The sequence below is a fragment of the Indicator indicator genome, chromosome 1 (assembly GCF_027791375.1).
Source record: "Indicator indicator isolate 239-I01 chromosome 1, UM_Iind_1.1, whole genome shotgun sequence".
NCBI lineage: Eukaryota > Metazoa > Chordata > Aves > Piciformes > Indicatoridae > Indicator > Indicator indicator.
In genome coordinates this window covers 30317509-30338864 of record NC_072010.1, presented here as the reverse complement: position 1 = coordinate 30338864, position 21356 = coordinate 30317509, and the positions used below count along the sequence as shown (strand labels likewise).

Genomic DNA, 21356 nt, shown 5'->3' with positions numbered 1-21356 from the left:
GGTGATTCTCTTGGCTCCATGGAAGTATGCATAGGAACTCCCATTGACTTTTGGTGGGGAAGGATTTCTCCATTCAATAAGAATTATCATCCAAGTTTCCTTAGGAAGAAATTCTACGTTTTCCACATCTTGAGAATAAAAGGGAGTTCATTTGCAGGGACATGGGTGTTCTTTACATCTTTTTGTGTATTATTCTCATAAAGGTAGGTTGTCTCCAAGAATTTTTTCAGCTGTAAATTCATTTATATTCCTGGACACCCTGGCCTCTATCAAAAACAGTGTGTCCAGCAGGAATAGGAAAGTGATTGTGCCCCTGTACTCGGCTCTGGTGAGGCCACAGCTTGAGTACTGTGTTCAGTTCTGGGTACCACAGTAGAAGAAATACATTGAGGTCCTGAAGAATGTCCAGAAAAGAGCAGTGAGACTGGTGAGGGTTTGGAGCTGTTTAGTCTGGAGAAGAGATTAAGAGGGGATCTTATCGCTCTCCACAACTACCTGAAAGGAGGCTGTAGTGAGGGTGGTGTTGGTATCTTCTCCCAAGTCACTAGTGATAGGACAACAGGAAATGGGCTTAACTTGTGCCAGGGGAAGATACTCGGAAATATTTCTGAAAGAGTGGTGAGACATTGGAACAGACTGCCCAGGGAAGCAGTGGAATCACTGCCCCTGGAGATGTTCAAGAAGTTTGTAGATGTGGTTCTTCAGGATATAGTTTAGTGGTTGTGGTAGTTGGGTTATGGTTGGACTCTAATCTGAAAGATCTTTTCCAACCTTAATGATTCTATGATTCTCTTGTGCTGTTATTGCACTGCTGCTCTCCAGCACTAGCCACTTCAGTAACCAATGCAGACACCACAGCTAAGAAGCTAAGGGTCTCCAGGATTTATCACTGCAGGATAAATTGTTTATCATCACGTAAGCAATGCATTTTTACACCGGTGGAGTTTTGTGACTGAGCTTAAGAATTATTTGTAGTACTGTGCTGATGTGGAACAGCAGAGAGGGACTGAGTCCTGTCCAAAGGAAAAGAAAAATACTCCCCTTCTCCTTTCAAACCCTTTCTAGAGTTACATCAGGTCTGCAGAACTAAGCACTGTTTGCACTGGGTTAGGAGTAGGCATTTGTTAACATCTGGGCTATTTGCAAATGCAGTGGTTAAGAAGGGTGGTGTCCAAGGCTTTCCTTAAAGAGTTTTTGCTTTGAAGCAATTTTGGCTTCACTTTTGAAACACCAAACATCTGGAGAAGACAATCACTGGCTGTGTAGAGAAGCTCACCATATTCACAGAAATACAGGCTGCTTTTTATCTTTCTACTAATACAGAGGTAAAATAATGAAAACAAAGCAGTAAACGCCAGTATGATGTACAACTATGTTGTTTTGATTTTCTTGCAGGGCACAGAGGAGACAGCAGAAGAAAGCAGTTTACGAATACTGAAAAGGAAAAACAACAGGCATCAAGGTGCGACTCACTTTATAGAACAGCTGAGAGATCCTGTGGTCTGTTGTGTTGAGGGACAGAGCTAGGAGATGGCTGACAGCAGTGGTGCTGCAAATGTTTCTTTATTATACTCCTGAGAAGAGTGACACTCCGGGCTCTGGCAAGGTAGCAGCAGTCCAGTTTGCAGAGTGGCCAGTTTGCAGAGTGGCCGTGCAAGTTTAATAGTTGTGCAGCAAACAAATCTCTGTGCTTTTGGCTGAGACTTGGTATGTGCTGTGAGCTGGTGAATTCACCTGGGAATGCCCCTGCTCTGGCTGGCCACTGTGTGCAGCTGTGTGCCTTCAGCAAACGGCAGTGCCCCTGCCTGACCCCCTCCTCAATATCAATGCAGTTAAATTTGAAGGGGAATCAGTCCTCCCTCACCTCAGGCTCCTTGTGCTATGAATGTCTCTTGAAGGAGAGGGGTGCAGTTCTGTCAGGTGGAACTCTGGAGCTGGGTTAGCAGAGGAGGTGCTGTGAGGGCGGTTGAGCAGTAACCCAGCAGTGAGAGAGGAGTTCAGCACACCTTGAACAGGAGTTCACTGGGTAGGAGTTGGGCTCACTAAATGCTGGTATTGCTGCCACCACAGCTTGTCTTTATCTTTTGAACCCTAGGTGTACACAGGGTGCTTCACACAACATAGTATTTTACTGTGTAAGTATGATATTACAACAGTGAAATCAACCACTGGACCCAGTTCTGCAGTTTTCATATTGCCCCAAAGGTCCTGCTGCAATTGCTTGTCAGGTTTATGCTGTTGCTTGGAAGTTTAGAAGACTTAGTGGTGATTGTTTGCTTTCCTGTGGCTGTGCTTAGTGTATGTGCATTGTATTGCAACAAAAGGTGACTGCCTAATGTCTTTTTGTGAATCTTTACTACAACTATAAAGAAACAAGGAACTTGTAAAATATCCTGGAATACTTGTAGGGCATGTAGTGTAAGGGAAGTGACGTTGCTTTCCTCCAGTAAAAAGCAACACTGCTCATAATGGAGGCTGGCAGCCTTCTGTGAGCTGTCTGATAGCTCTTTCCTTTTGAACAGCCTGCTAAATTGATCTTGACTGAAAGCTGTTGCTGACCTGCTGCTCTGAGATGAAGAAACAATAGGTAGCTGTTTCCCTAGGAATCTAAGGTTGGCAAAGCAGACCTATAAACTGGGCTATAATAAACAAGTTCAATGCCAGGCTTACTAGGAATAAAAGTAGCCTGAATTCTTTTAACGAATAATGATTCGCCTCTTGCAGTTTTCTGTCCTTTGGCCTGTACAGGTCCATAGTGTGGTTCTGAGGACTGGAATTAGGGGGGAAAAAAATAAACAAAAAACAAACAAACAAAAAAACACCCAAAGCCACACACACGCAAAAACCTAACCAAACAAAACAAAAAAACCCACAAACAAAACAAACAAAGAGACAAATGACTTGCTTTCCTGTGCTGAGGGCTATTGAGAGGGTTTTGGACTAGTACATTTGGAGTTGTAGAGATGCTTGCTTTTGATGAATGAAGCCAGCTTTAGAGCTTAGTTAATTTTACATCCAGCACAGTGCTTATGTTTGCCTGACCACATTTTTGTTCCCACTGAAAGGAGCTGAGTAGGTAGTTGGGGGAGCCAGGGATTTGCCTAAGCACTTGTTACTGGAAGAGGGGGACTTTAGCCAAAGTTTGGTTTCTGAAGCGAGCCAGTGAAGCCCCCTTTTAGAGAGAACTTCTGTGTAAGAGTGTGGTTTTCTGTTTTAACAGTCCAGATAGACTTTGTTAGGAAATGCAAGCAAGCTGGGCTACTGGATGACATCTTTGAAGAAATGCTGGACACCCTTCACCTGGCACAGGAGAAACTGATGGATGACAACACTTCAGAAACAGGTATGGAGATGGGGGACTGTGTCGGTGTGAGCTGAAATTCCCCCCCCACCGACAATAACCAGGCTAGCCCAGTCTGGAAGCAAATGAAAAGCTGTATTTACAAGCAGAGTCTAAAATCTACAATGAAATGCAATGAATATGTACAAATATACAAAATTCACAACATTCATAAATATATACAATCAACAGAAAAAGCACAACCGATCTCCCTTTGCTTCCCCCCAAGGGGACCCTCCCAAAGGGGCCTCTCTCTCCCAGGAGCTTCCCCCCCAGACCCCCCTGGACAGAGAAGCACAGTTAGTTAAGCAGAAAGTTGTTAACTTAGCTGCCAAGGTCAGTGTGTTATCTTCAGCCAGAAGAGAAGAAGAAACAGCAGCCAGACAGCCCAGCAACTGCCCCCACTGCCGAACGCAGAATGTGCAGAATGCCTACTTTGTTTTGGGTAATAGTTCTTAAACATTTCTATCTATCCAATGGAAGTGTTTAGAACAATCGTTATTTTGCTTTCTTACACCCAATAGTGACTTATTTACATTCTTTCACTTTCTCTGTTCTGAACTTTGCAAGGAAAAATTAAAAAGACAGTTTCAAACCACCACAGTCCACCCCTTCTAAACAATTCCATTGGCTGCTACTATCATTTATCTAATCTAAAATAATATCTACAACAATAGGTGAATAAAGACCATAGTCCATTCCGGCTATCTCAGACGTAGATGATTCAAAAGAGTCAAATCACAGGAAAAACAGCAAACAGCTTGTTTCCTCGCAAATGGAGCGAAGGAAGGAACAGGGACTCTCAGGTGACTCAGGGCTCTCAGGGTTCGTGCACCATAGATCTCATGGACTCTCCTCTTGGGCGCGATGCTGTATCTGCGCAACACTCTGAATTTAACCTCTCTCAGCCAAAGTTAGATTTCTTTGTGGAATACACTGAATTTCACCATTTTCTTGCATTACCCAATAGGTGTGACCAGGACCTTCAGCAGAAACCACCCCTCGGACAGGTTTGGCCTCTCCTGAAGGAGAAAATACCCAAACAGTTTTGCCTAACAGATTCTTTTCTCTGATAACAGGAACTCTATCACCTTCCTCCTTTCGCAACAAATCTGATTGGGCAGGTCCAGCTCGATTCACTGAACCTCTACTATTCACCAACCAGGTTGCTTGTGCTAAATGTTTCTCCCAGTTTTTCAAAGATCCACCCCCCATGGCTTTGAGAGTGGTTTTCAGCAAACCGTTGTAGCGTTCGATCTTCCCTGCAGCTGGTGCATAGTAGGGAATGTGGAATATCCACTCGATGCCGTGCTCTTTGGCCCAGTTTTTTACAAGATTGTTCTTGAAATGAGTTCCGTTGTCTGACTCAATCCTCTCTGGAGTTCCGTGTCTCCACAGGATTTGTCTTTCCAGACCAAGAATGGTGTTACGTGCAGTTGCATGAGGAACTGGATAAGTTTCCAGCCATCCAGTGCTTGCCTCCACCATAGTCAGCACATACTGCTTACCAGATGGAGAACGAGGTAGAGTGATGTAGTCAATCTGCCAGGCTTCACCATACTTGTACTTGGACCATCGGTCACCGTACCACAAGGGCTTGATCCGCTTTGCCTGCTTAATAGCAGCACAAATGTCACAGTCATGGATGACTTGTGTGATAGCATCCATGGAAATGTCAATGGATCTGTCACGAGCCCATCGGTAGGTTGCATCTCTGCCTTGATGTCCTGACGAGTCATGGGCCCACCGAGCTAAGAACAGCTCACCTCGGTGTTTCCAGTCAAGATCAGGATCAGAGTTTGTGTCCACCTGGGAAACTCTTGCAGCTAGATCTGCCTGATGGTTGTGTTGTTGTTCTTCAGTAGCTTTGCTCTTAGGAATGTGAGCATCGATGTGTCTCACTTTCACTGGGATTCTCTCAATGCGAGCAGCAATGTCTTGCCACAGATCTGCAGCCCAGATTGGCTTTCCTTTCCTCTGCCAGCCATTCTTCTTCCAGTCTTTCAGCCAACCCCACAAGGCATTGGCTACCATCCACGAGTCGGTGTAGAGATAAAGCTTTGGCCATCTCTCACGTTCAGCTATGTTAAGAGCTAGCTGGACAGCTTTTACCTCTGCGAATTGACTGGATTCTCCTTCTCCATCTCTCGCTTCTGCAACTCTGCGCGTTGGACTCCACACTGCAGATTTCCATCTCCGCTTGTTCCCAACAAGACGACAGGAACCGTCTGTGAACAAAGCATATCTCTTTTCATCATCAGACAGATCACTGTAAGGAGGAGCTTCCTCAGCACGAGTTACTCTCCTCTGGAGGTTTAGCACAGCTTGTGCCTTCTGGCCAGTTTGTGATCACCTCCACCAAACCAGGCCTTTCGAGATTTCCCATTCGAGCTCTCTGTGTTATCAGAGCCATCCACTTAGACCAGGTAGCATCTGTTGCATGATGTGGTGAAGAACCTTTGCCTTTGAACATCCAATTCAGAACTGGCAATCTAGGAGCTAGAAGAAGTTGTGACTCAGTTCCAATCACTTCAGAAGCAGCTTTCACTCCTTCATAAGCAGCTAAAATCTCTTTCTCTGTTGGAGTGTAGTTTGCCTCTGAGCCTCTGTAGCCACGACCCCAGAAACCAAGAGGACGTCCTCGTGTCTCCCCTGGAGCTCTTTGCCATAAGCACCAGGTTGGACCATTGTCACTCGCGGCCGTGTACAGAATGTTCTTAATGTCTGGACCAGTTCGGACAGGTCCCAGACCCATCGCTTGGACTACCTCTCGCTTGATCTGGTCAAAGGCTGCTTGTTGCTCAGGACCCCATTGGAAACTGTTTCTCTTTCGAGTCACATCATAGAGAGGTTTCACAATCTGACTGTATCCAGGAATGTGCAGTCTCCAAAATCCCACTATGCCTAAGAAACGCAGAGTTTCTTTCTTGTTGGTGGGATTTGCCATGGTGGAGACTCTGTTTATCACATCCATTGGGATGTGACGGCGACCATCTTGCCACCGCACTCCCAGAAACTGGATTTCTCTGGCAGGTCCTTTCACCTTGTCTCGCTTGATAGCGAAACCAGCTTGCAAGAGAATGTCAATGATTTTGTTACCTTTCTCGAAGACTTCTTCAGCAGTCTCACCCCAGACGATGATGTCATCGATGAACTGAATGTGTTCTGGAGCTCCACCTTTCTCCAAAGCATCATGGATCACTGCATGGCAGATGGTTGAACTGTGAATCCACCCCTGGGGCAAACGATTGAATGTGTACTGAATGCCTCTCCAGGTGAAAGCAAACTGAGGCCTGCATTCCTCTGCTATGGGAATAGAGAAGAAAGCATTAGCAATGTCTATGGTAGCATACCATTTGGCCTGCTTGGATTCCAGCTCATATTGGAGTTCCATCATGTCTGGTACAGCTGCACTCATGGGTGGAGTTACTTCATTCAAGGCACGGAAATCAACTGTCAGACGCCACTCTCCATTCTGCTTTCGCACAGGCCAGACTGGACTGTTGAAAGGTGGATGAGTTTTGCTGATGACCTTCTGACTCTCCAACTGACGAATCAAGTTTTGAATGGGCACCAAAGAGTCACGGTTGGTTCTGTATTGTCTGTGATGCACAGTTTGAGAAGCAACCGGCAGCTTTACATCCTCTATCTCATGTTGTCCCACAACTGCAGATTCATCTGAAAGCTCAGGTCTAATGGACAACTTCAATTTTCCTCCATCAATTTCTACAGTTGCTATTCCAAAAGCCCATTTGTAACCCTTAGGGTCTTTAAAACGCCCTTCTCTCAGAAAATCAATTCCCAAAATACAAGGTGCATTAGGACCTGTTACAATAGTATGTTTCTTCCACTGCTTCCCAGTTAAACTTATATCAACCTCTATCTTAAACAACTATTGAGATCCACCAGTGACTCCCTGAATAGTTATAGATTCTCCCCCTTGATAATTTGATGGTATTATGGTGCACTGAGCTCCTGTGTCAATCAAGGCCCTGTACTTCTGAAATTTTGAAGTGCCAGGCCACTGGATGTACACATCCCAATAGATTCTGTTATCTCCATTATCCCTTACCTCCCCCTGGCGGAAGGCAGGGCACCCCTAATGGTGGGGATTACCTCCACATGTACAGCTGGCACAACGTCCAGCACCAGAATTAGGATCACTGTTGGAGCTATCAGAGCTGTTCTGGGAAACTGAGGAAGCGACAGCTACCCTCCTGGTATTGCTACCTCGGGATCTGCCCCTCTGCAGCTCCCGTAACCTCTTGAAAAGATCAGAAGTTGGTTGACCATCCCATCTGTTCATGTTCTCACCAAACTGATCACGCAGAGTTATCCAGATACTGCCACGTGATTGCCTCTGCTGTCTGTTTTGGTTTGACCTATTCTGGAATGGCCTTCTTGGAGCACGTCTGTTTCTGACAGCTGAAACTTGTATCCATCTGGAGGAAGAGGAATTAGAATCATCCCCCTTCATCAAGTTGGATATGGAGGTTTTAAGTTCCTCCTTCAGCTCTTTCATGCAATTCTTCATTTCTCCAGACAAAGTTTCAATGGCTGAAACCAAAGAAGTACGTGCAAGACTATCCTCCAACTGCCTCATTTGGTCAGTGAAATGGCCAACAGTGGGAGGTGCTCCACCATAATTTCTTGCCACAATCCTGCTTGCCAGAATAGTGGCATAATTAGGAGGAGCAAGCTTAATGAGCTTTTTGGCAAGGCCTGTTCCAACAGGAATTTCATCAGGATTCAGAGTCTTGTGATCTCCATACATTACTTCTCTCACAGCAAACTCTCTCAGACGCTTGATTCCCTCAGCTATTGTGGTCCAAGGCTTAGGGTTCCATGGTAAATCATCTCTGCTGGGGTACCTCAGCGAGACTGCCAGTAGGAGGCGTGCCCACAGAGAAGCTTTACCAATGCACTTGCCTAGGTGCCTGTCTATGCCTGTATCCTTTGAGAGCATCCCCAACTGAGAGGCCGACTTGTCGCCTACCACCAATGCTGGGGCTCCCATATCAAAACACCTGGCTAGCCAAGACAGGACTGGCTCATTATCTCCTCTGATGTAATCCTTCCTCACATGTCTAATTTCCTGTCTGGGTGCATTAGCTGACTGTATGTCATCCTCATCATCATCATCATCATCATCATCCTGAGGTCGCTGTCCCCATAATCCTATTTTAATCCTCCGTTGAATTTCTTTGAGTTCAGAGGCACTACCAGCAGTTGCTAATCTACTAGGGTCTACATCCTGACCTACATCTCCATCATCCATGTGGGGTCTCAAGAGGTCTACCAGAGTTTTAAGGCTAACCCTCTCTTCCTCATCAGAAAGATCTTTCTTAACAGAGGGACCCTGAGTAGAAGGACCCTCATCTCCATCTGCACCATCTCCTGCAGCATCTGCAGCTCCTTTACGCTTTCTGGTTACAGTGGCGATCAAATTTACTGGCTTGGTTTTCACATTCACAGCAGAGTTGGAAGAGCAAGTAGCCTTATGTCTTTCTTGATACAGTGCTATCAGTAGCCATATGATTATTCCAAGAAGCAACAAAATTAAGATTAAGGCTAGTACAAGATATCTAGGGTACCACTGGTTACAAAGACCCTCTGTAGTTGTAAGAGGAGTAACAAACTCATATGTGTCTGCTAGCAGATCCATAGTTGAGTTACCATAGCTTCTTAGCCCAATAAGACCATAACAGAATTCACCAACATTCAGTAACTTGTTCTTAACCCAAAGAAACGACTTATATGCCACATATCTCACAATCTTGTCTATCATGCAGGAAACAGCCCATCTGTAGACAATCACACTGATAACAGAGGAAATAAAATTACTCAAAATCCAAAACAGCTTCATTTTGCTTCCTAATCTGAGCAGAAATAAATCACAAGCAATCGAGCCCCGAGTTGGAGCGCCAAAAATAAAAAGTGTGTCGGTGTGAGCTGAAATTCCCCCCCCACCGACAATAACCAGGCTAGCCCAGTCTGGAAGCAAATGAAAAGCTGTATTTACAAGCAGAGTCTAAAATCTACAATGAAATGCAATGAATATGTACAAATATACAAAATTCACAACATTCATAAATATATACAATCAACAGAAAAAGCACAACCGATCTCCCTTTGCTTCCCCCCAAGGGGACCCTCCCAAAGGGGCCTCTCTCTCCCAGGAGCTTCCCCCCCAGACCCCCCTGGACAGAGAAGCACAGTTAGTTAAGCAGAAAGTTGTTAACTTAGCTGCCAAGGTCAGTGTGTTATCTTCAGCCAGAAGAGAAGAAGAAACAGCAGCCAGACAGCCCAGCAACTGCCCCCACTGCCGAACGCAGAATGTGCAGAATGCCTACTTTGTTTTGGGTAATAGTTCTTAAACATTTCTATCTATCCAATGGAAGTGTTTAGAACAATCGTTATTTTGCTTTCTTACACCCAATAGTGACTTATTTACATTCTTTCACTTTCTCTGTTCTGAACTTTGCAAGGAAAAATTAAAAAGACAGTTTCAAACCACCACAGGGACTTAGCTCTTAGAGCAGAAGTGCTGATCTGAGTGCCAGGCACTTGGCTGTGGGTCACTTCTGTAGTGCCAGATAGCTGGGTTGTGTCTTATTTCTGCAGCTACACAGCTGGTGGAGAGTATTTTTCGCTATACCTCTACCAACTCAGCATTAAGGCCTTCTAACTTGGCATTTTTGAAGCCACCTTTTACCTGCTGGTGTAAGCATATATGGATTTAGCCTGACCTCTTCTCCCAGGCACTGAAGAGAGATCCTGAAGAAAACTGTAAGGTCTTATTTGGATCGTAAGTCTGTGCCTTTCTTACAGCCTCACAGAGGGACCAGCTATCTGTTAATATCAGCACTCACTTTTGAGGGGAAAAATCCCTGTGTGTTGAAATGTGCGTTTTAAATCTTTTTGAATGATTAGTTAGAACTTGTCTACTGTTAGTAGAGTGTATTTGAGGGTTTCATCAGTTCAGGTATTGGTTTGCGTGAAGGCCTTCACTCTTAGAGGAGTTTAATGCTGGTTTCTCCACAACGCAATTGAGAGAGAAAATTTCAGTTCTTCCTCTCCGATTTGTGTTACCAGCTTTACAGAGTTAAGAATAATACCTTTGGATATGGAATGCTAATTTGTGCAAAGTATCTGAAAGTACATGAACTTGGAAGTTAAATGTCCCACCTGGCTGAATCTTCCTCCCAGAGCAGCAGCTGCTAGAATCAGTAATCAAGTCCAGGGCACACATTAGTGTTCAAAGTCTTCACCATTAAGCAAAGCACTGAACTCTTTAGGTGTTTTGTTTCAATGGAAGGCATAATTCTGGGCTGTTTTTTAGCATTAAACAGTGATAGCACTGCCCCAAGCCATGGGATCTGTCAAGAGGAATTGGAATGGTCAGCCCTGCTGTTATACATGCAGACCTGACATGATGGAATCAATATGACTTTGTAATATATTGCTTATTTTCAAATGGACCCAAAAAGGGAATTGTAGGTTCCCTTTCCTGTTTTCTGTATGAAGATAAAAAAAAAAAAAGTAGAATTGACCAAGTGAACCTTCTTTCTCAGGCTAGATTATGTGAGAAGGAAGATATCTTAAAACCTGAAGCAGTCATTATGATACAAAATAAGTAATTACTGTTTTGCGGTACTTCAAAGGTGGAGTTTGATGTTAATGCAAGGGTTCTGTAAAGCTTTACTCTCGAGTATTAAGTCAAATTAACTTTTCCTGCAGAGTATGAAGAGACAGTGATGTCACTCTTTGACTGTGGACTGTTTGAAAACGTACTCACAAATATTCATTCAGGTATGTCAAAAAAGCCACGACAGCAGTGGCAGTCGGTATGGGTTTGGGCACAGAGTTTATTGCTCTGAACATTTTGATAACAATGACTGTTGAAAATGAAAATTCCAAGGAATTTTTTCTCAGCATCATGTAAACAATTGAGTAAAAGCCATTGCTACCTGCGTCGTTAGAAATACAGGATGTCACATCTGGCTGGCTGACCGGAAGGGGGAGGCAAGTCACAGTTACACAGCTTTAGAAGACCAAAGAGTTTCTGCCCCAGAAAGCAGGAATTTCCCTCTCAATAAGGGTGCTCTCATGTCCTGTTTCTGCAGCTTATTTCCTGCCCTCTGCAGTCTCCCTTCAGCAGTTTGCCTGCATCACAGCTTTGCTCCTGTCTGATGAATGCTGTTCAGACCAGATGCTGTATTTCAATTAAAAGCATTAAACACTATGAGCAGAGCTTACCTGGACCTAGTGACAATTGTGAAGTGCTTTGAAAAACAAGCTGAGATGCTCAGAGTAAAATGAAAATGAAGGCAGGAGCAGTTGCTTAGGACCAGCAGTGTGGAAAGACATTCTGGGGCTTGGACTCCAGTCTTAGCTATTATAAACAAGGTTAATGCTGAGACAGAGTGGAAAATAAGGGCTAGAGATTTGCCTAACGGCAACCTTGCTCTAACTTGTGATTTACTTTATCCCTATGAAAAAGGAAATGGGTTTTAATTAGCTGATGTTGAGGTTCTTTTTTTCTGATACCATTGGCCTGCTTTTAGTTTCAAGGTCAGTAACAGAAACACCTCAAGGCTGGTTCCAAAGCTGATTAAAGAGGAGCTTTTAAAATGAATCTGTGCAAAGGAAATGAAAACCATGTTAGTTACAAGTGAAACTGTAGGGAGGGGGAAGGAAATTAACCACCTTTTTTCTGCCATCTGTAGGTCACCCTCTTATGAAGGAGACAGAGCAACCAGGAGAGTTATAAAAAGAAACCTGGATTTTATTTACAATTAGATCTGTTCTCCTTCCACTATAATAAAAATTACAAATTTGGTTGTTGGTTGAGAAATTCTGTTACAGTGGGTCAGATTATAAATTACTTGGAGTATTACAGTATTTGGAAAGATGAACCAAAACTCACTGTGCACTCAACTTATAAAAGGAAAAAGTCTCCCCGAGGACCCAGCAATCTCCTCCCCAAAAGCCGGTTTGCAGAGGGGTGAGATTCCTTTAAACTCCCGTTTTAGCAGGGATTTTTCCTGACTACTAGAAACTGCTTCCATGTGGAGAGAGAGCGCAAAAGAAATGGGGACAAACTCTCTGCAGTACCCTGCTTTCCCTTCTGCTTCGAGTTTGAACATGTGGCCACAGTCATTAGAGAGCACTTCAAGCCAACAAAAGAGGCAATAGAAGGCACTGGTATCTGATAAGGATCTTTCTGGCTGGCCCCCTTTCTTGCCCCTCAGCAGGGGCCTTTGCCTTACTGCACCTGCCATCAGCATGCAGTTCTGGGCATGGGGCACCAGTGTCTGTGAATGCAGCAGGGGAGGAGGTGTCTCTCCCACTGCCCTCCAGCCCAGCTTCTCAGGGGCGTGGGGAGCGTATGATCGAATCTGCCACAATCTACCCTGGTGACCATAGTCACAACTTGACTGGGCTCTTTTAAGACTCCTTGACTGGGCAGTCACCTCTTGCCTCCAAAGTTAAAAGGGGTACAGTCCCTGTGAGATTTTGTGCTCATTTCCCATACTGAATTCAAGAACAATCTTAACGTAGGACTTCTGTGCAATACACTTAATGAACTGCTATAAGGCAGAGACAATGCCCATCACAATCCCAAGTAACAATGTACCCCAAACTTTTCATAACCAGTTCAATCCTGGTAGAGCAACACTTGCTCTGAGTGCTTTGCCTGAAGTAACATACATTCAGGATGCATACACAGGGTTAGCAGTGGTGGTCTGCATCTCCACCCCATGACACAAATTTGTCACTCTTCAGGGTGAGTCTTCATTGTCCTAGGTTCTGACTCTCACTACCAACAAAGTTTCAAGGGGGTGTCCTCTGTCCTGTAAGGAGACAAAGAACTGGCCTCAGTGGAGAAACCAGACTTCACAGTTAGAACCTGGGGACTATCCTCATGCAGAGTGCTTTCCCGTTCCCATCCAAGGCTTCCCAGGCTTGTAAGCCTCTGGGGTTTGCCCACATCATGGGCACAATGCCAATGGATGGTAACTTCATGAGTATAGGTTGGTCCACCTCTATTTGTGGTAGGGATTTACCGCTTTGTCCATCTGGTACGTGGCCAGTACCCATTACTGGTTCCATGGAACAAAATGCTTGTATCTAGGGGCTTCCATATGTTCCCCATCAACTGCTGACAGTAAAAACTGCTTCTGCCAACTATGTGTCCCAGCTGTGTCTTGTGACATCAGCATGTCTTTTAATCAGACCATTGGTCCATTAGACTGTATCATTAGCCTGAGGATAATATGGGGTAGGGAACACCAGTTTAATTCCTTCTTCTTGCACCCAGTCTTGCAATGTGGTTGCTGTGATGTGTAATCCACTGTCACTCTGGATACAATCAGGCATAGTTAGGATCCTGAACCATTGCTTCAGAGTTTCAATTGTTTGAGCTTCTGTGGCAGTACTGGTAGCCATGGCCATGTTTAATCCTGAAAACACTTCTACCAGAATGTACCTTTTCCTGTGAGAAGGTTTCAAACATAATCAGTTTGCCTTGTGCTCCAGAATCTTGTTGCATCTGATACATTGGGGCTTGATTTGGGTAGCTGGCCTTAAGCCTTGTCTGACACTGGTCAAGCTGTAAGAATTGTTTCATGTGTTTTCATGGAAGCTGGCCATCCTCAAGACCAACATACAGAGATGTCTTCCCTGAGTGCCCTCTTTTAATGTGCAGCCACTCAGCCAATCTTTCCCTTCGTTGTTCACAACATTAATTTTTGCTAGGTAATCTGCCTGCTGGTTCCATTTTGCAGCAGGTATTCCATTCTTTGAATGGCCTTTTACCCATCCTACCTTTAAGGCTCTCAACTGGCCTATTTCTAATAATTGTTGCCAATCTCCAGCCCTCCAGACTTTGGTGTGGCCTGCTTCCCACTGATTAGATTCCCACTGATACATCCATTCAGTGGCACCCTTGTAGATTGCATAGGAATCAGTGTAGTAAATAGCAGTAGTGCCATTTTCTGCTGCCAGCATGAGTGCCCACAATTCACAGACTCACAGAATGTTAGGGATTGGAAGGGACCTCAAAAGATCATTTAGTCCAACTGCCCTGCAAGAGCACGATCACCTATACCAGGTCACACAGGAACTCATTGAGGTGGGTTTTGAATATCTCCAGAGAGGGATACTCCATAACCCCCTGGGCAGCCTGTTCTCTCACTCTCACAGTGAAAAACTTTTTTCCTCATGTTCACATGGAACTTCCTATGCCTCAACTTCCACCCATTGTCCCTTGTCCTGTCATTGGGCATCACGGAGAAGAGCCTGGCTCCATCCTCTTGGCACTCACCCTTCACATATTTATAAACATGAATGAGGTCACCCCTTAGTCTCTTCCTCTTTAAGCTGAAGAGCCCCAGCTCCCTCAGTCTCTCATCATAAGGAGGATGTTCCATTCCCTTAATCATTTTTGTGGCTCTGTACTGGACTCTTTCAAGCAGTTCCCTGTCCTTGAACTGAGGGGCCCAGAACTGGACACAATATTCTAGATGTGGCCTCACCAGGGCAGAGTGGGAGGAGAACCTCCCAGTACCACACCCCTTCTAATACACCCCAGAATGGCATTGGCCTTCTTGGCCGTAAGAGCACATTGCTGGCTCGTGGTCCACCTCCCATCCACTAGGACCCCTGGTCCTTTTCTCCTTAGGTGTGCATTATCTTCACCTTCCTCTGTAACAGTCTTCCCAGTACCAATCTCCAATGCTGCAGCTTTGTAGTGCCACTTGAATCCACACAGTGGGCAGATGCATCTGTGAACCACTCAGTGTTTGAGTCAGTGGTTAACTCAGGTGCTTCCTTAATTGGAGAAGGTTTATAGGGCTGACCTAACAGAACTGCATCTGGATTTGCAAGCTGTTGTGGTTTGGAAACTTGAGTTGGACCCTCCCTCAGTTACAGTAGCTGTCCAATTCCTTCCAGGTAGGCATAGCACTTTTCTTACTGTGGCTTTTTTGGGCTACTCCCTCAGGAGATGATCCCTTGAAGATTGAATTTAGTGGAGGGAAAGGGTCTTGCACTACAATGTCTTGTGACACGTGCAGCTTCTCTGCTTCCTTGACCGCTCTGGTTAGTGACATGAGTCGTTTTTCCCCCTCTAAATACAGTTGTTCAGTTTCCTTAAAAGAAATGGAAGAAAAGAGTAAAGGTGGTCTGGTTGGGCCTTTTGGTTCCTTCTGGAATATTCCACAGTAGGATGCATGCTTGGAAAAATCCCCATTCTACCCTTAAGGCATCTTGTGGGTGTAGCGGACCCAGCCTTTGATAAGCCTTAAGCTCATCTTTTAAGACATTAAGACTCTTGGTATGCTGTGAAGTCCAGTCCTGTGTTCTGTGTTTCTTGAGCAAATCATATGAGGGACAAGCAACCACTGAAAATCCAGGTATGCGTTTCCTCCAATACCCCCATGTACCCAACAGTTGCTGTAATTCTTACTGGTTTTTATTTGCCCTTTTTCAGTAGCTGACAGCTACTGAACCAGGTACTGCAGGCATTAGCAGGTGCTGCATTGTCACCAGCTGTCCACCAGGCTCCCAGCAATTTAATCTCTTGAACTGTGCCTTGACATTTGGAAGGTGGAATGTCTAGCCCAGTCTCGGTTAGTAAATTCCAGATGGCTTCAGCTACTAGGCCAACTTGTTCCTGATTGTCTCCACCCACCAGTATGTGATCTATACACTGGTATATGTGGATACTTGCTGGAAGTTCAACTAAGGTGTTGTGGGCAATGGGGGGGGGGGGTCTGACTGAATCTGCCACACCCCCATATGCAGTAACACAATCATCATGTTTGCTCTTTATTTCTGACAATTTATTAATTCATGTCCAAATATTCTCCAAGAGTTTTTTCACCAGTTCCCACTTGTACATCTCCAGATTTTTCTTCAAATACATGCCTGCTAGTTCTTTGAACTACAGAGCCTTGATACCTAATAGAAAGGCCATGGAGGCTGCCTGTGGCAAGCCCTGAAGACAAAGGTTTCCATTGCAGTCTGGCTGACTGTTGCACTGACACTGTGAAACAGTGGATAGAGACGATGGTGACCTGTGTGCTCAGCACAGGATGTGCTGTCAAACATAACTGATGCACAACTGCAGAGGAAGGCAGAGAAAAGAGGGGTCATCTGCTTTTTCTCAGTGCAAGATGTCAAGGCCCTCTTTAATGACCCACTCCCTAGACTTTTCAGCACTCAGTGGGATGACCATCTTCCTGGCTTCCCATTTCAACATCCACACTCATCCTTACTGGATAATGTATTTAAAAACGTGTTACAAAAATATGTGCACATAACCTTCCATGTGCACGCACAAACAGCAGCAGCAAGGGGGTTTCTGCACTGAGAAGCAGCAGCAGAAAAAAGCTACTCTTTTTTCTGTTGTTTGGTTTTGTGGATTTTTTTTTTTCAATCACAGTTAAGGGTGTGTTATGGTTTGAGGCTAGATGCCTTTAAGAACTACAGAGTGAAAGACCTCCAGGAGGTCTGGAAGGGTCCAGAGATGGACTGGAAAGTGTAAATTGTTTATTCTATCCCACAATTCTGCTATCTCTTCATAAGCAAGTTGTACTATCAACTGATTCTCTTTTCCCTCTCCTCCTGGGAAGGCGTGAGTACTTATCAGGCATGGGGGAGGATTTTGGGTCTCACTGTGGCCTTGAGAGGCCTGGGTAATTTTCCATTTGCAGTTTTGCCCTATTTGGGCCTAATGTAGGGGACATATGGGAGGGGGGAGGAGGGGATGGAGAAAAGAGTACTAAGGCTTGAGTATTAAGGCATGGATGGGAGGGAAGGTTTTTCTTGGTATGTAGTAGATAGTATGGAGTTATATATTCTGTATTATGGATTCATACATTCTGTATTATATATATTTTTTTTAATATAAGTCTGTATTTCTTTCCAATTCTGTGAGAGCGTTTTATTTTGCTCCCTGCCGGGGTGGGAAAGCAAGATTCTGTCTTGCTCTTAAACCAAGACAGGATGGTTCAGGCTCTGTAATTCAGAATGAACAGGAGTAAATGGCTGGAGCTACTTTCCCCACTCTACAACTTTGGAGAACGCCTTCAATGTCTTCCCCCATAAAAAGCAAAAAGTATATTCAGAGTTAAAAAAAAGGCAACATTTTGGTTTTTAACTAAAACTTTAACTCTTGCGTTCCCACACACTGTGAGGAAAACTTGTTTGTTCACTACGCCTCTGTCACAGACACCTCTGGTGCTCTGTTACTGAACAATGCAAGTGCTTCATTTAAAATTTGTGGTTAGCAGTATAAGGTTGTGGTAATGCTTCTGAATTCTAGCGAGGCGAGTTCTCAGTCACTGAAATAGTCTTGGACATGTGGAAGGTGTATGCAGTAAAGGGAAGCAGAAATGCAGGCAGGGACTTGCAAATAAAGGACTCGAGTTGCATGTTTTAATACAATTGTCCAAGCCATCTCTTTTTAATTTTTGTTGTTGGCTAAAATCCATCAGGTTTGTAAATTTGCTTTAAATGTGTAATTCAGAGATGTTACCTGTAAATATGCAAAATGTGTATTTCCCTCTACAAATGGATTCTGAAAATGGAACTGTTAAAGCTCATATGCCAAGTACCACTGGGTTAATAAATATAATTTTCATATTTGCTGTGATGGTTTACATGAAACCTGTGCTATTTTCAGATTACAGTACATGGCTCAGAGTGTGTAACTCTACTGCTTTGTGTTTTGACTCTGATATTTCACCTAGTCTCTTTCCTACAACACACAGCTCTTCAGGAGGAGACCAAACATACAGGGTGTTATCGTAGGTTAAACTAAGCATTGGTGGCCTCTGCAGAGTTAATAAATATATAAGATGGATTTTGAATTAGTAGTAGTTACATATGAATAAAAGCTTTTATCCCTTTCTTTTTCTGAATAGGAACAGAGTTAAAAATCCAGGAACTTCTGGAAAGCAGAAAAAGACTGGATAACAAGATTGAGCTACTGCAGGACTTAAAAGAGGTCGTCCTTCCTCCCCCAGAGAGCACCGCTAGTACATCTAGTACAGCGTCTGAATAACCCTTTCTGTAATGGTGTCGATATTTTTCTAATGATAGAACCCATTGAGCACATCTGGTTGGTGTCTTCAGTAATTCTTCTCCTCTCCTGCCAAGGACACAAGCAAGGACTGGGTGTTCTACTCATTTTTATACCTCACAGTTGCAATAATTTTAAGTTGTCCCTTAAAATTTAACAATGGATCAGTGATTGTTATACACCAATTCTGGCTTTTTTTTAAAGCCCAGCAAGACTTTTATTCTCAAAGATAAGGGAGCATCAGCTGCCACACAACACTTGCTAAAGTCAGTTTAACTATGGGAGCACTTTTCTGACTGGGCAGGTTTTAACGACCACAATGCTGCTTTGGCTTTCCAAAGAAGATAAATTAGTGGAACTTGCACTTAATTCGGAAGGCTTCTGAAGTATGAACGGGATTTTTTTGTTGTTGTTGTTGTTGATTCGTGATTGACTGCTTCATGTATAACTAGTTCTGCTGTAATGGCAGTGATGAAACAGTGTTTGCAGGCAGACCAGAAATGGTTGAGCATCATACTCTATACAACACGTAAAATGGATCGAACAGCGGACTGCATCTTCCTTTCTCCATTAAGAAATGATACCACTTCCATGTGTTTTGTCTTAGAAAAAAATTTTGAATACAAAAAAAGCATTGTTTAGCTACAAAAGGGTAAGTTAACAAAATACACAGCTTTTTTAAAAACATTTTATTTGGTCATGCTCACTAGCACCACTGTTGCACAGGGTAGGGTGGAGGAGGGGGTGTGCTGTCACACAGAATCACAGAATGTTAGAGGGTGGAAGGGACCTCCAGAGATTATTGAGTCCCACCCCTCCCACCCCCCCTCAACCCCCCACCAAAAACAGGATCACCTAGGGCAGTCTACACAGGAACACATCCAGGTGGGTTTTGAAAGTCTGCAGAGAAGGAGACTCCACTATCTCTGGGCAGCCTTTTCCAGTGCTCTGTCACTCTCACCATAAAGCAATTTCTCCTCATGTTGAGGTGAAACCTTCTATGTTCAAGTTTGTATCCACTGTTCCTTGTCTTACTACTCAAAATGAGCTTGGCCCCTCCACTTGACATCCACCCCTCAGATATTTATAGACATTGATCAGATCCCCTCTCAGTCTTCTCAAGACTCTCAGCCTTTCTTCATAGGGGAGATGCTCAAGTCCCCTAATCATCCTCATGGCTCTCTGTTGGATTCTCTCCAGCAGGTCTCTGTCTCTCTTGAACTGTACCCCAAAACTGGACGCAGTACTCCAGGTGTGGTCTCACCAGGGCAGAGTAGAGGGGAAGAAGAACCTCCCTAGCCCTGCTGGACACACTTTTCTTGATGCACCCCAGGCTACCATTGGCTCTCTTGGCCACAAGGGCACATTGTTGTTCCATGAACTTGCTGTCCACCAGCACTGCACTCTGTGGAGCTGCTTTCCAGCAGGGCAGCCCCTAACCTGTACTGGTGCCTGTTATTTCACCCCAGATGTAGGACCCTGCACTTGTCCTTATTAAACTTCATGAGGTTTGCCTGTACCCAGCTCCCCAGCCTGTCCAGGTCACGTTGGATGGCAGCACAGCCTGACAGGTGTCAGCCAACCCCCCAGTTTTGTATCATCAGTGAACTTGCTGAGGGTGCACTCAGTGACCTCATCCATGTCATTGATAAAGATATTTAACAAAACTGGACCCAGTACTGATCCCTGGAGAACACTACTGGTCACAAGGCCTCCAAGTTGACTCTGTCCACAACCCTCTGAACTCTGTTGTCAAGCCAGTTTGCAGTCCACCTCACTGACCAATCATCTGTGCCACATTTCTTGAGCTTTTCTACAAGGATGTTATGGGAGACTATCAAAAGCCTTACTGAATCAAGGTATATGACATCCACAACTCTTCCCTCGTCTACCCATTTGGTCATGGTTTCACAGAAGGTGATTAGAATAGTCACACAACATCTCCCCTTGGTAAATTCATGTTGGCTACTCCTGATAACCCTCTTTTCTTGTGGTTAGAGATGACCTCCAGAATGAGCTGCTCTATCATCTTTCTACCATTAACTGCACCTTGCCTCGGCTGCAAGCAGAGTGAGCCATTCTCCTAATCAACATCAAACACAGCTTCTCATGACAGGATGCAGTCCCACCCTGTTAAAGCAGGTGTATTCTCCCTGACTAGTAAATATTCATAACTATCAAACAACAACTTCCAGAACATAAGATCTTGAGGTAGAACTGTTAGCTTTACCTATAGAACACAACATGAGTATTTCTACCTGATTATACAGTTCAGGCCTATTGACTGTGCAGGACTAGAAACACAACCAGTTTACTGCCTAAGCCAAGAACTCACATGCCACTCAGTCATTCAGCCTAGAAAACTCCCACCTAAACCAAAACTGTATTGACATGAAGCATGGATTAACCTGTTGTTAGGGAACAAAGAAAGATGCAAATCTACTGTCATGGGAAAGACATAAAAGCTCATGTGAGCTCTTTTTTCTGTGCAGCAACAAAATGAATTACTGAAAAGCTTCAGAGAAGCTTTGAGGACAAGTCCTGAACATTTCTGTTCTAACCCCTGCCAAGCTAGACCTTTAGCCTAGAGTTTGCAATCCAAACCAAGCTGTTTATCAGAAATATTGATGACACGTTTGGAAGTGTTTTGTCAGACTATCCTAGACTGAACTCCTAATGTTGTGCCACAGAAGCTCCCTGGCCTCAATCAACAAGACAAAATTCCAGGCTTTGGCAGACTTAGAGAAGTCATAACCCCCAAATTAAACCTAACAGTTAACCTGCAGTTAAACCTAAACTTCAAGTCTGAAGTTCCAAGGTTTGCTGCTCAACTCTATATTTGGTGCAGCTGTAAAACCAATACAAGTAGTAGGTTTGGCCGTACTTACCTGCTCTAAGATTGCAGTCACATAGGGATGGCTTAGT

At 44.3% G+C, this 21356-nt stretch overlaps 1 protein-coding gene across 1 annotated transcript in view; it reads left to right on the top strand.

Moving 5' to 3' along the window:
- SETDB2 (SET domain bifurcated histone lysine methyltransferase 2) overlaps nucleotides 1-19004 on the top strand; it is a 62691-nt gene extending 43687 nt beyond the window's left edge. Inside the window, exons 20-23 of the mRNA XM_054398898.1 lie at nucleotides 1396-1462; nucleotides 3221-3343; nucleotides 11081-11152; nucleotides 18274-19004. Coding sequence (XP_054254873.1) covers nucleotides 1396-1462; nucleotides 3221-3343; nucleotides 11081-11152; nucleotides 18274-18413 — 402 coding nt within the window. The 3' untranslated portion in view covers nucleotides 18414-19004. The remainder of the gene's footprint in view (nucleotides 1-1395; nucleotides 1463-3220; nucleotides 3344-11080; nucleotides 11153-18273) is intronic.
- The last annotated feature ends 2352 nt before the right edge of the window (nucleotides 19005-21356 follow it).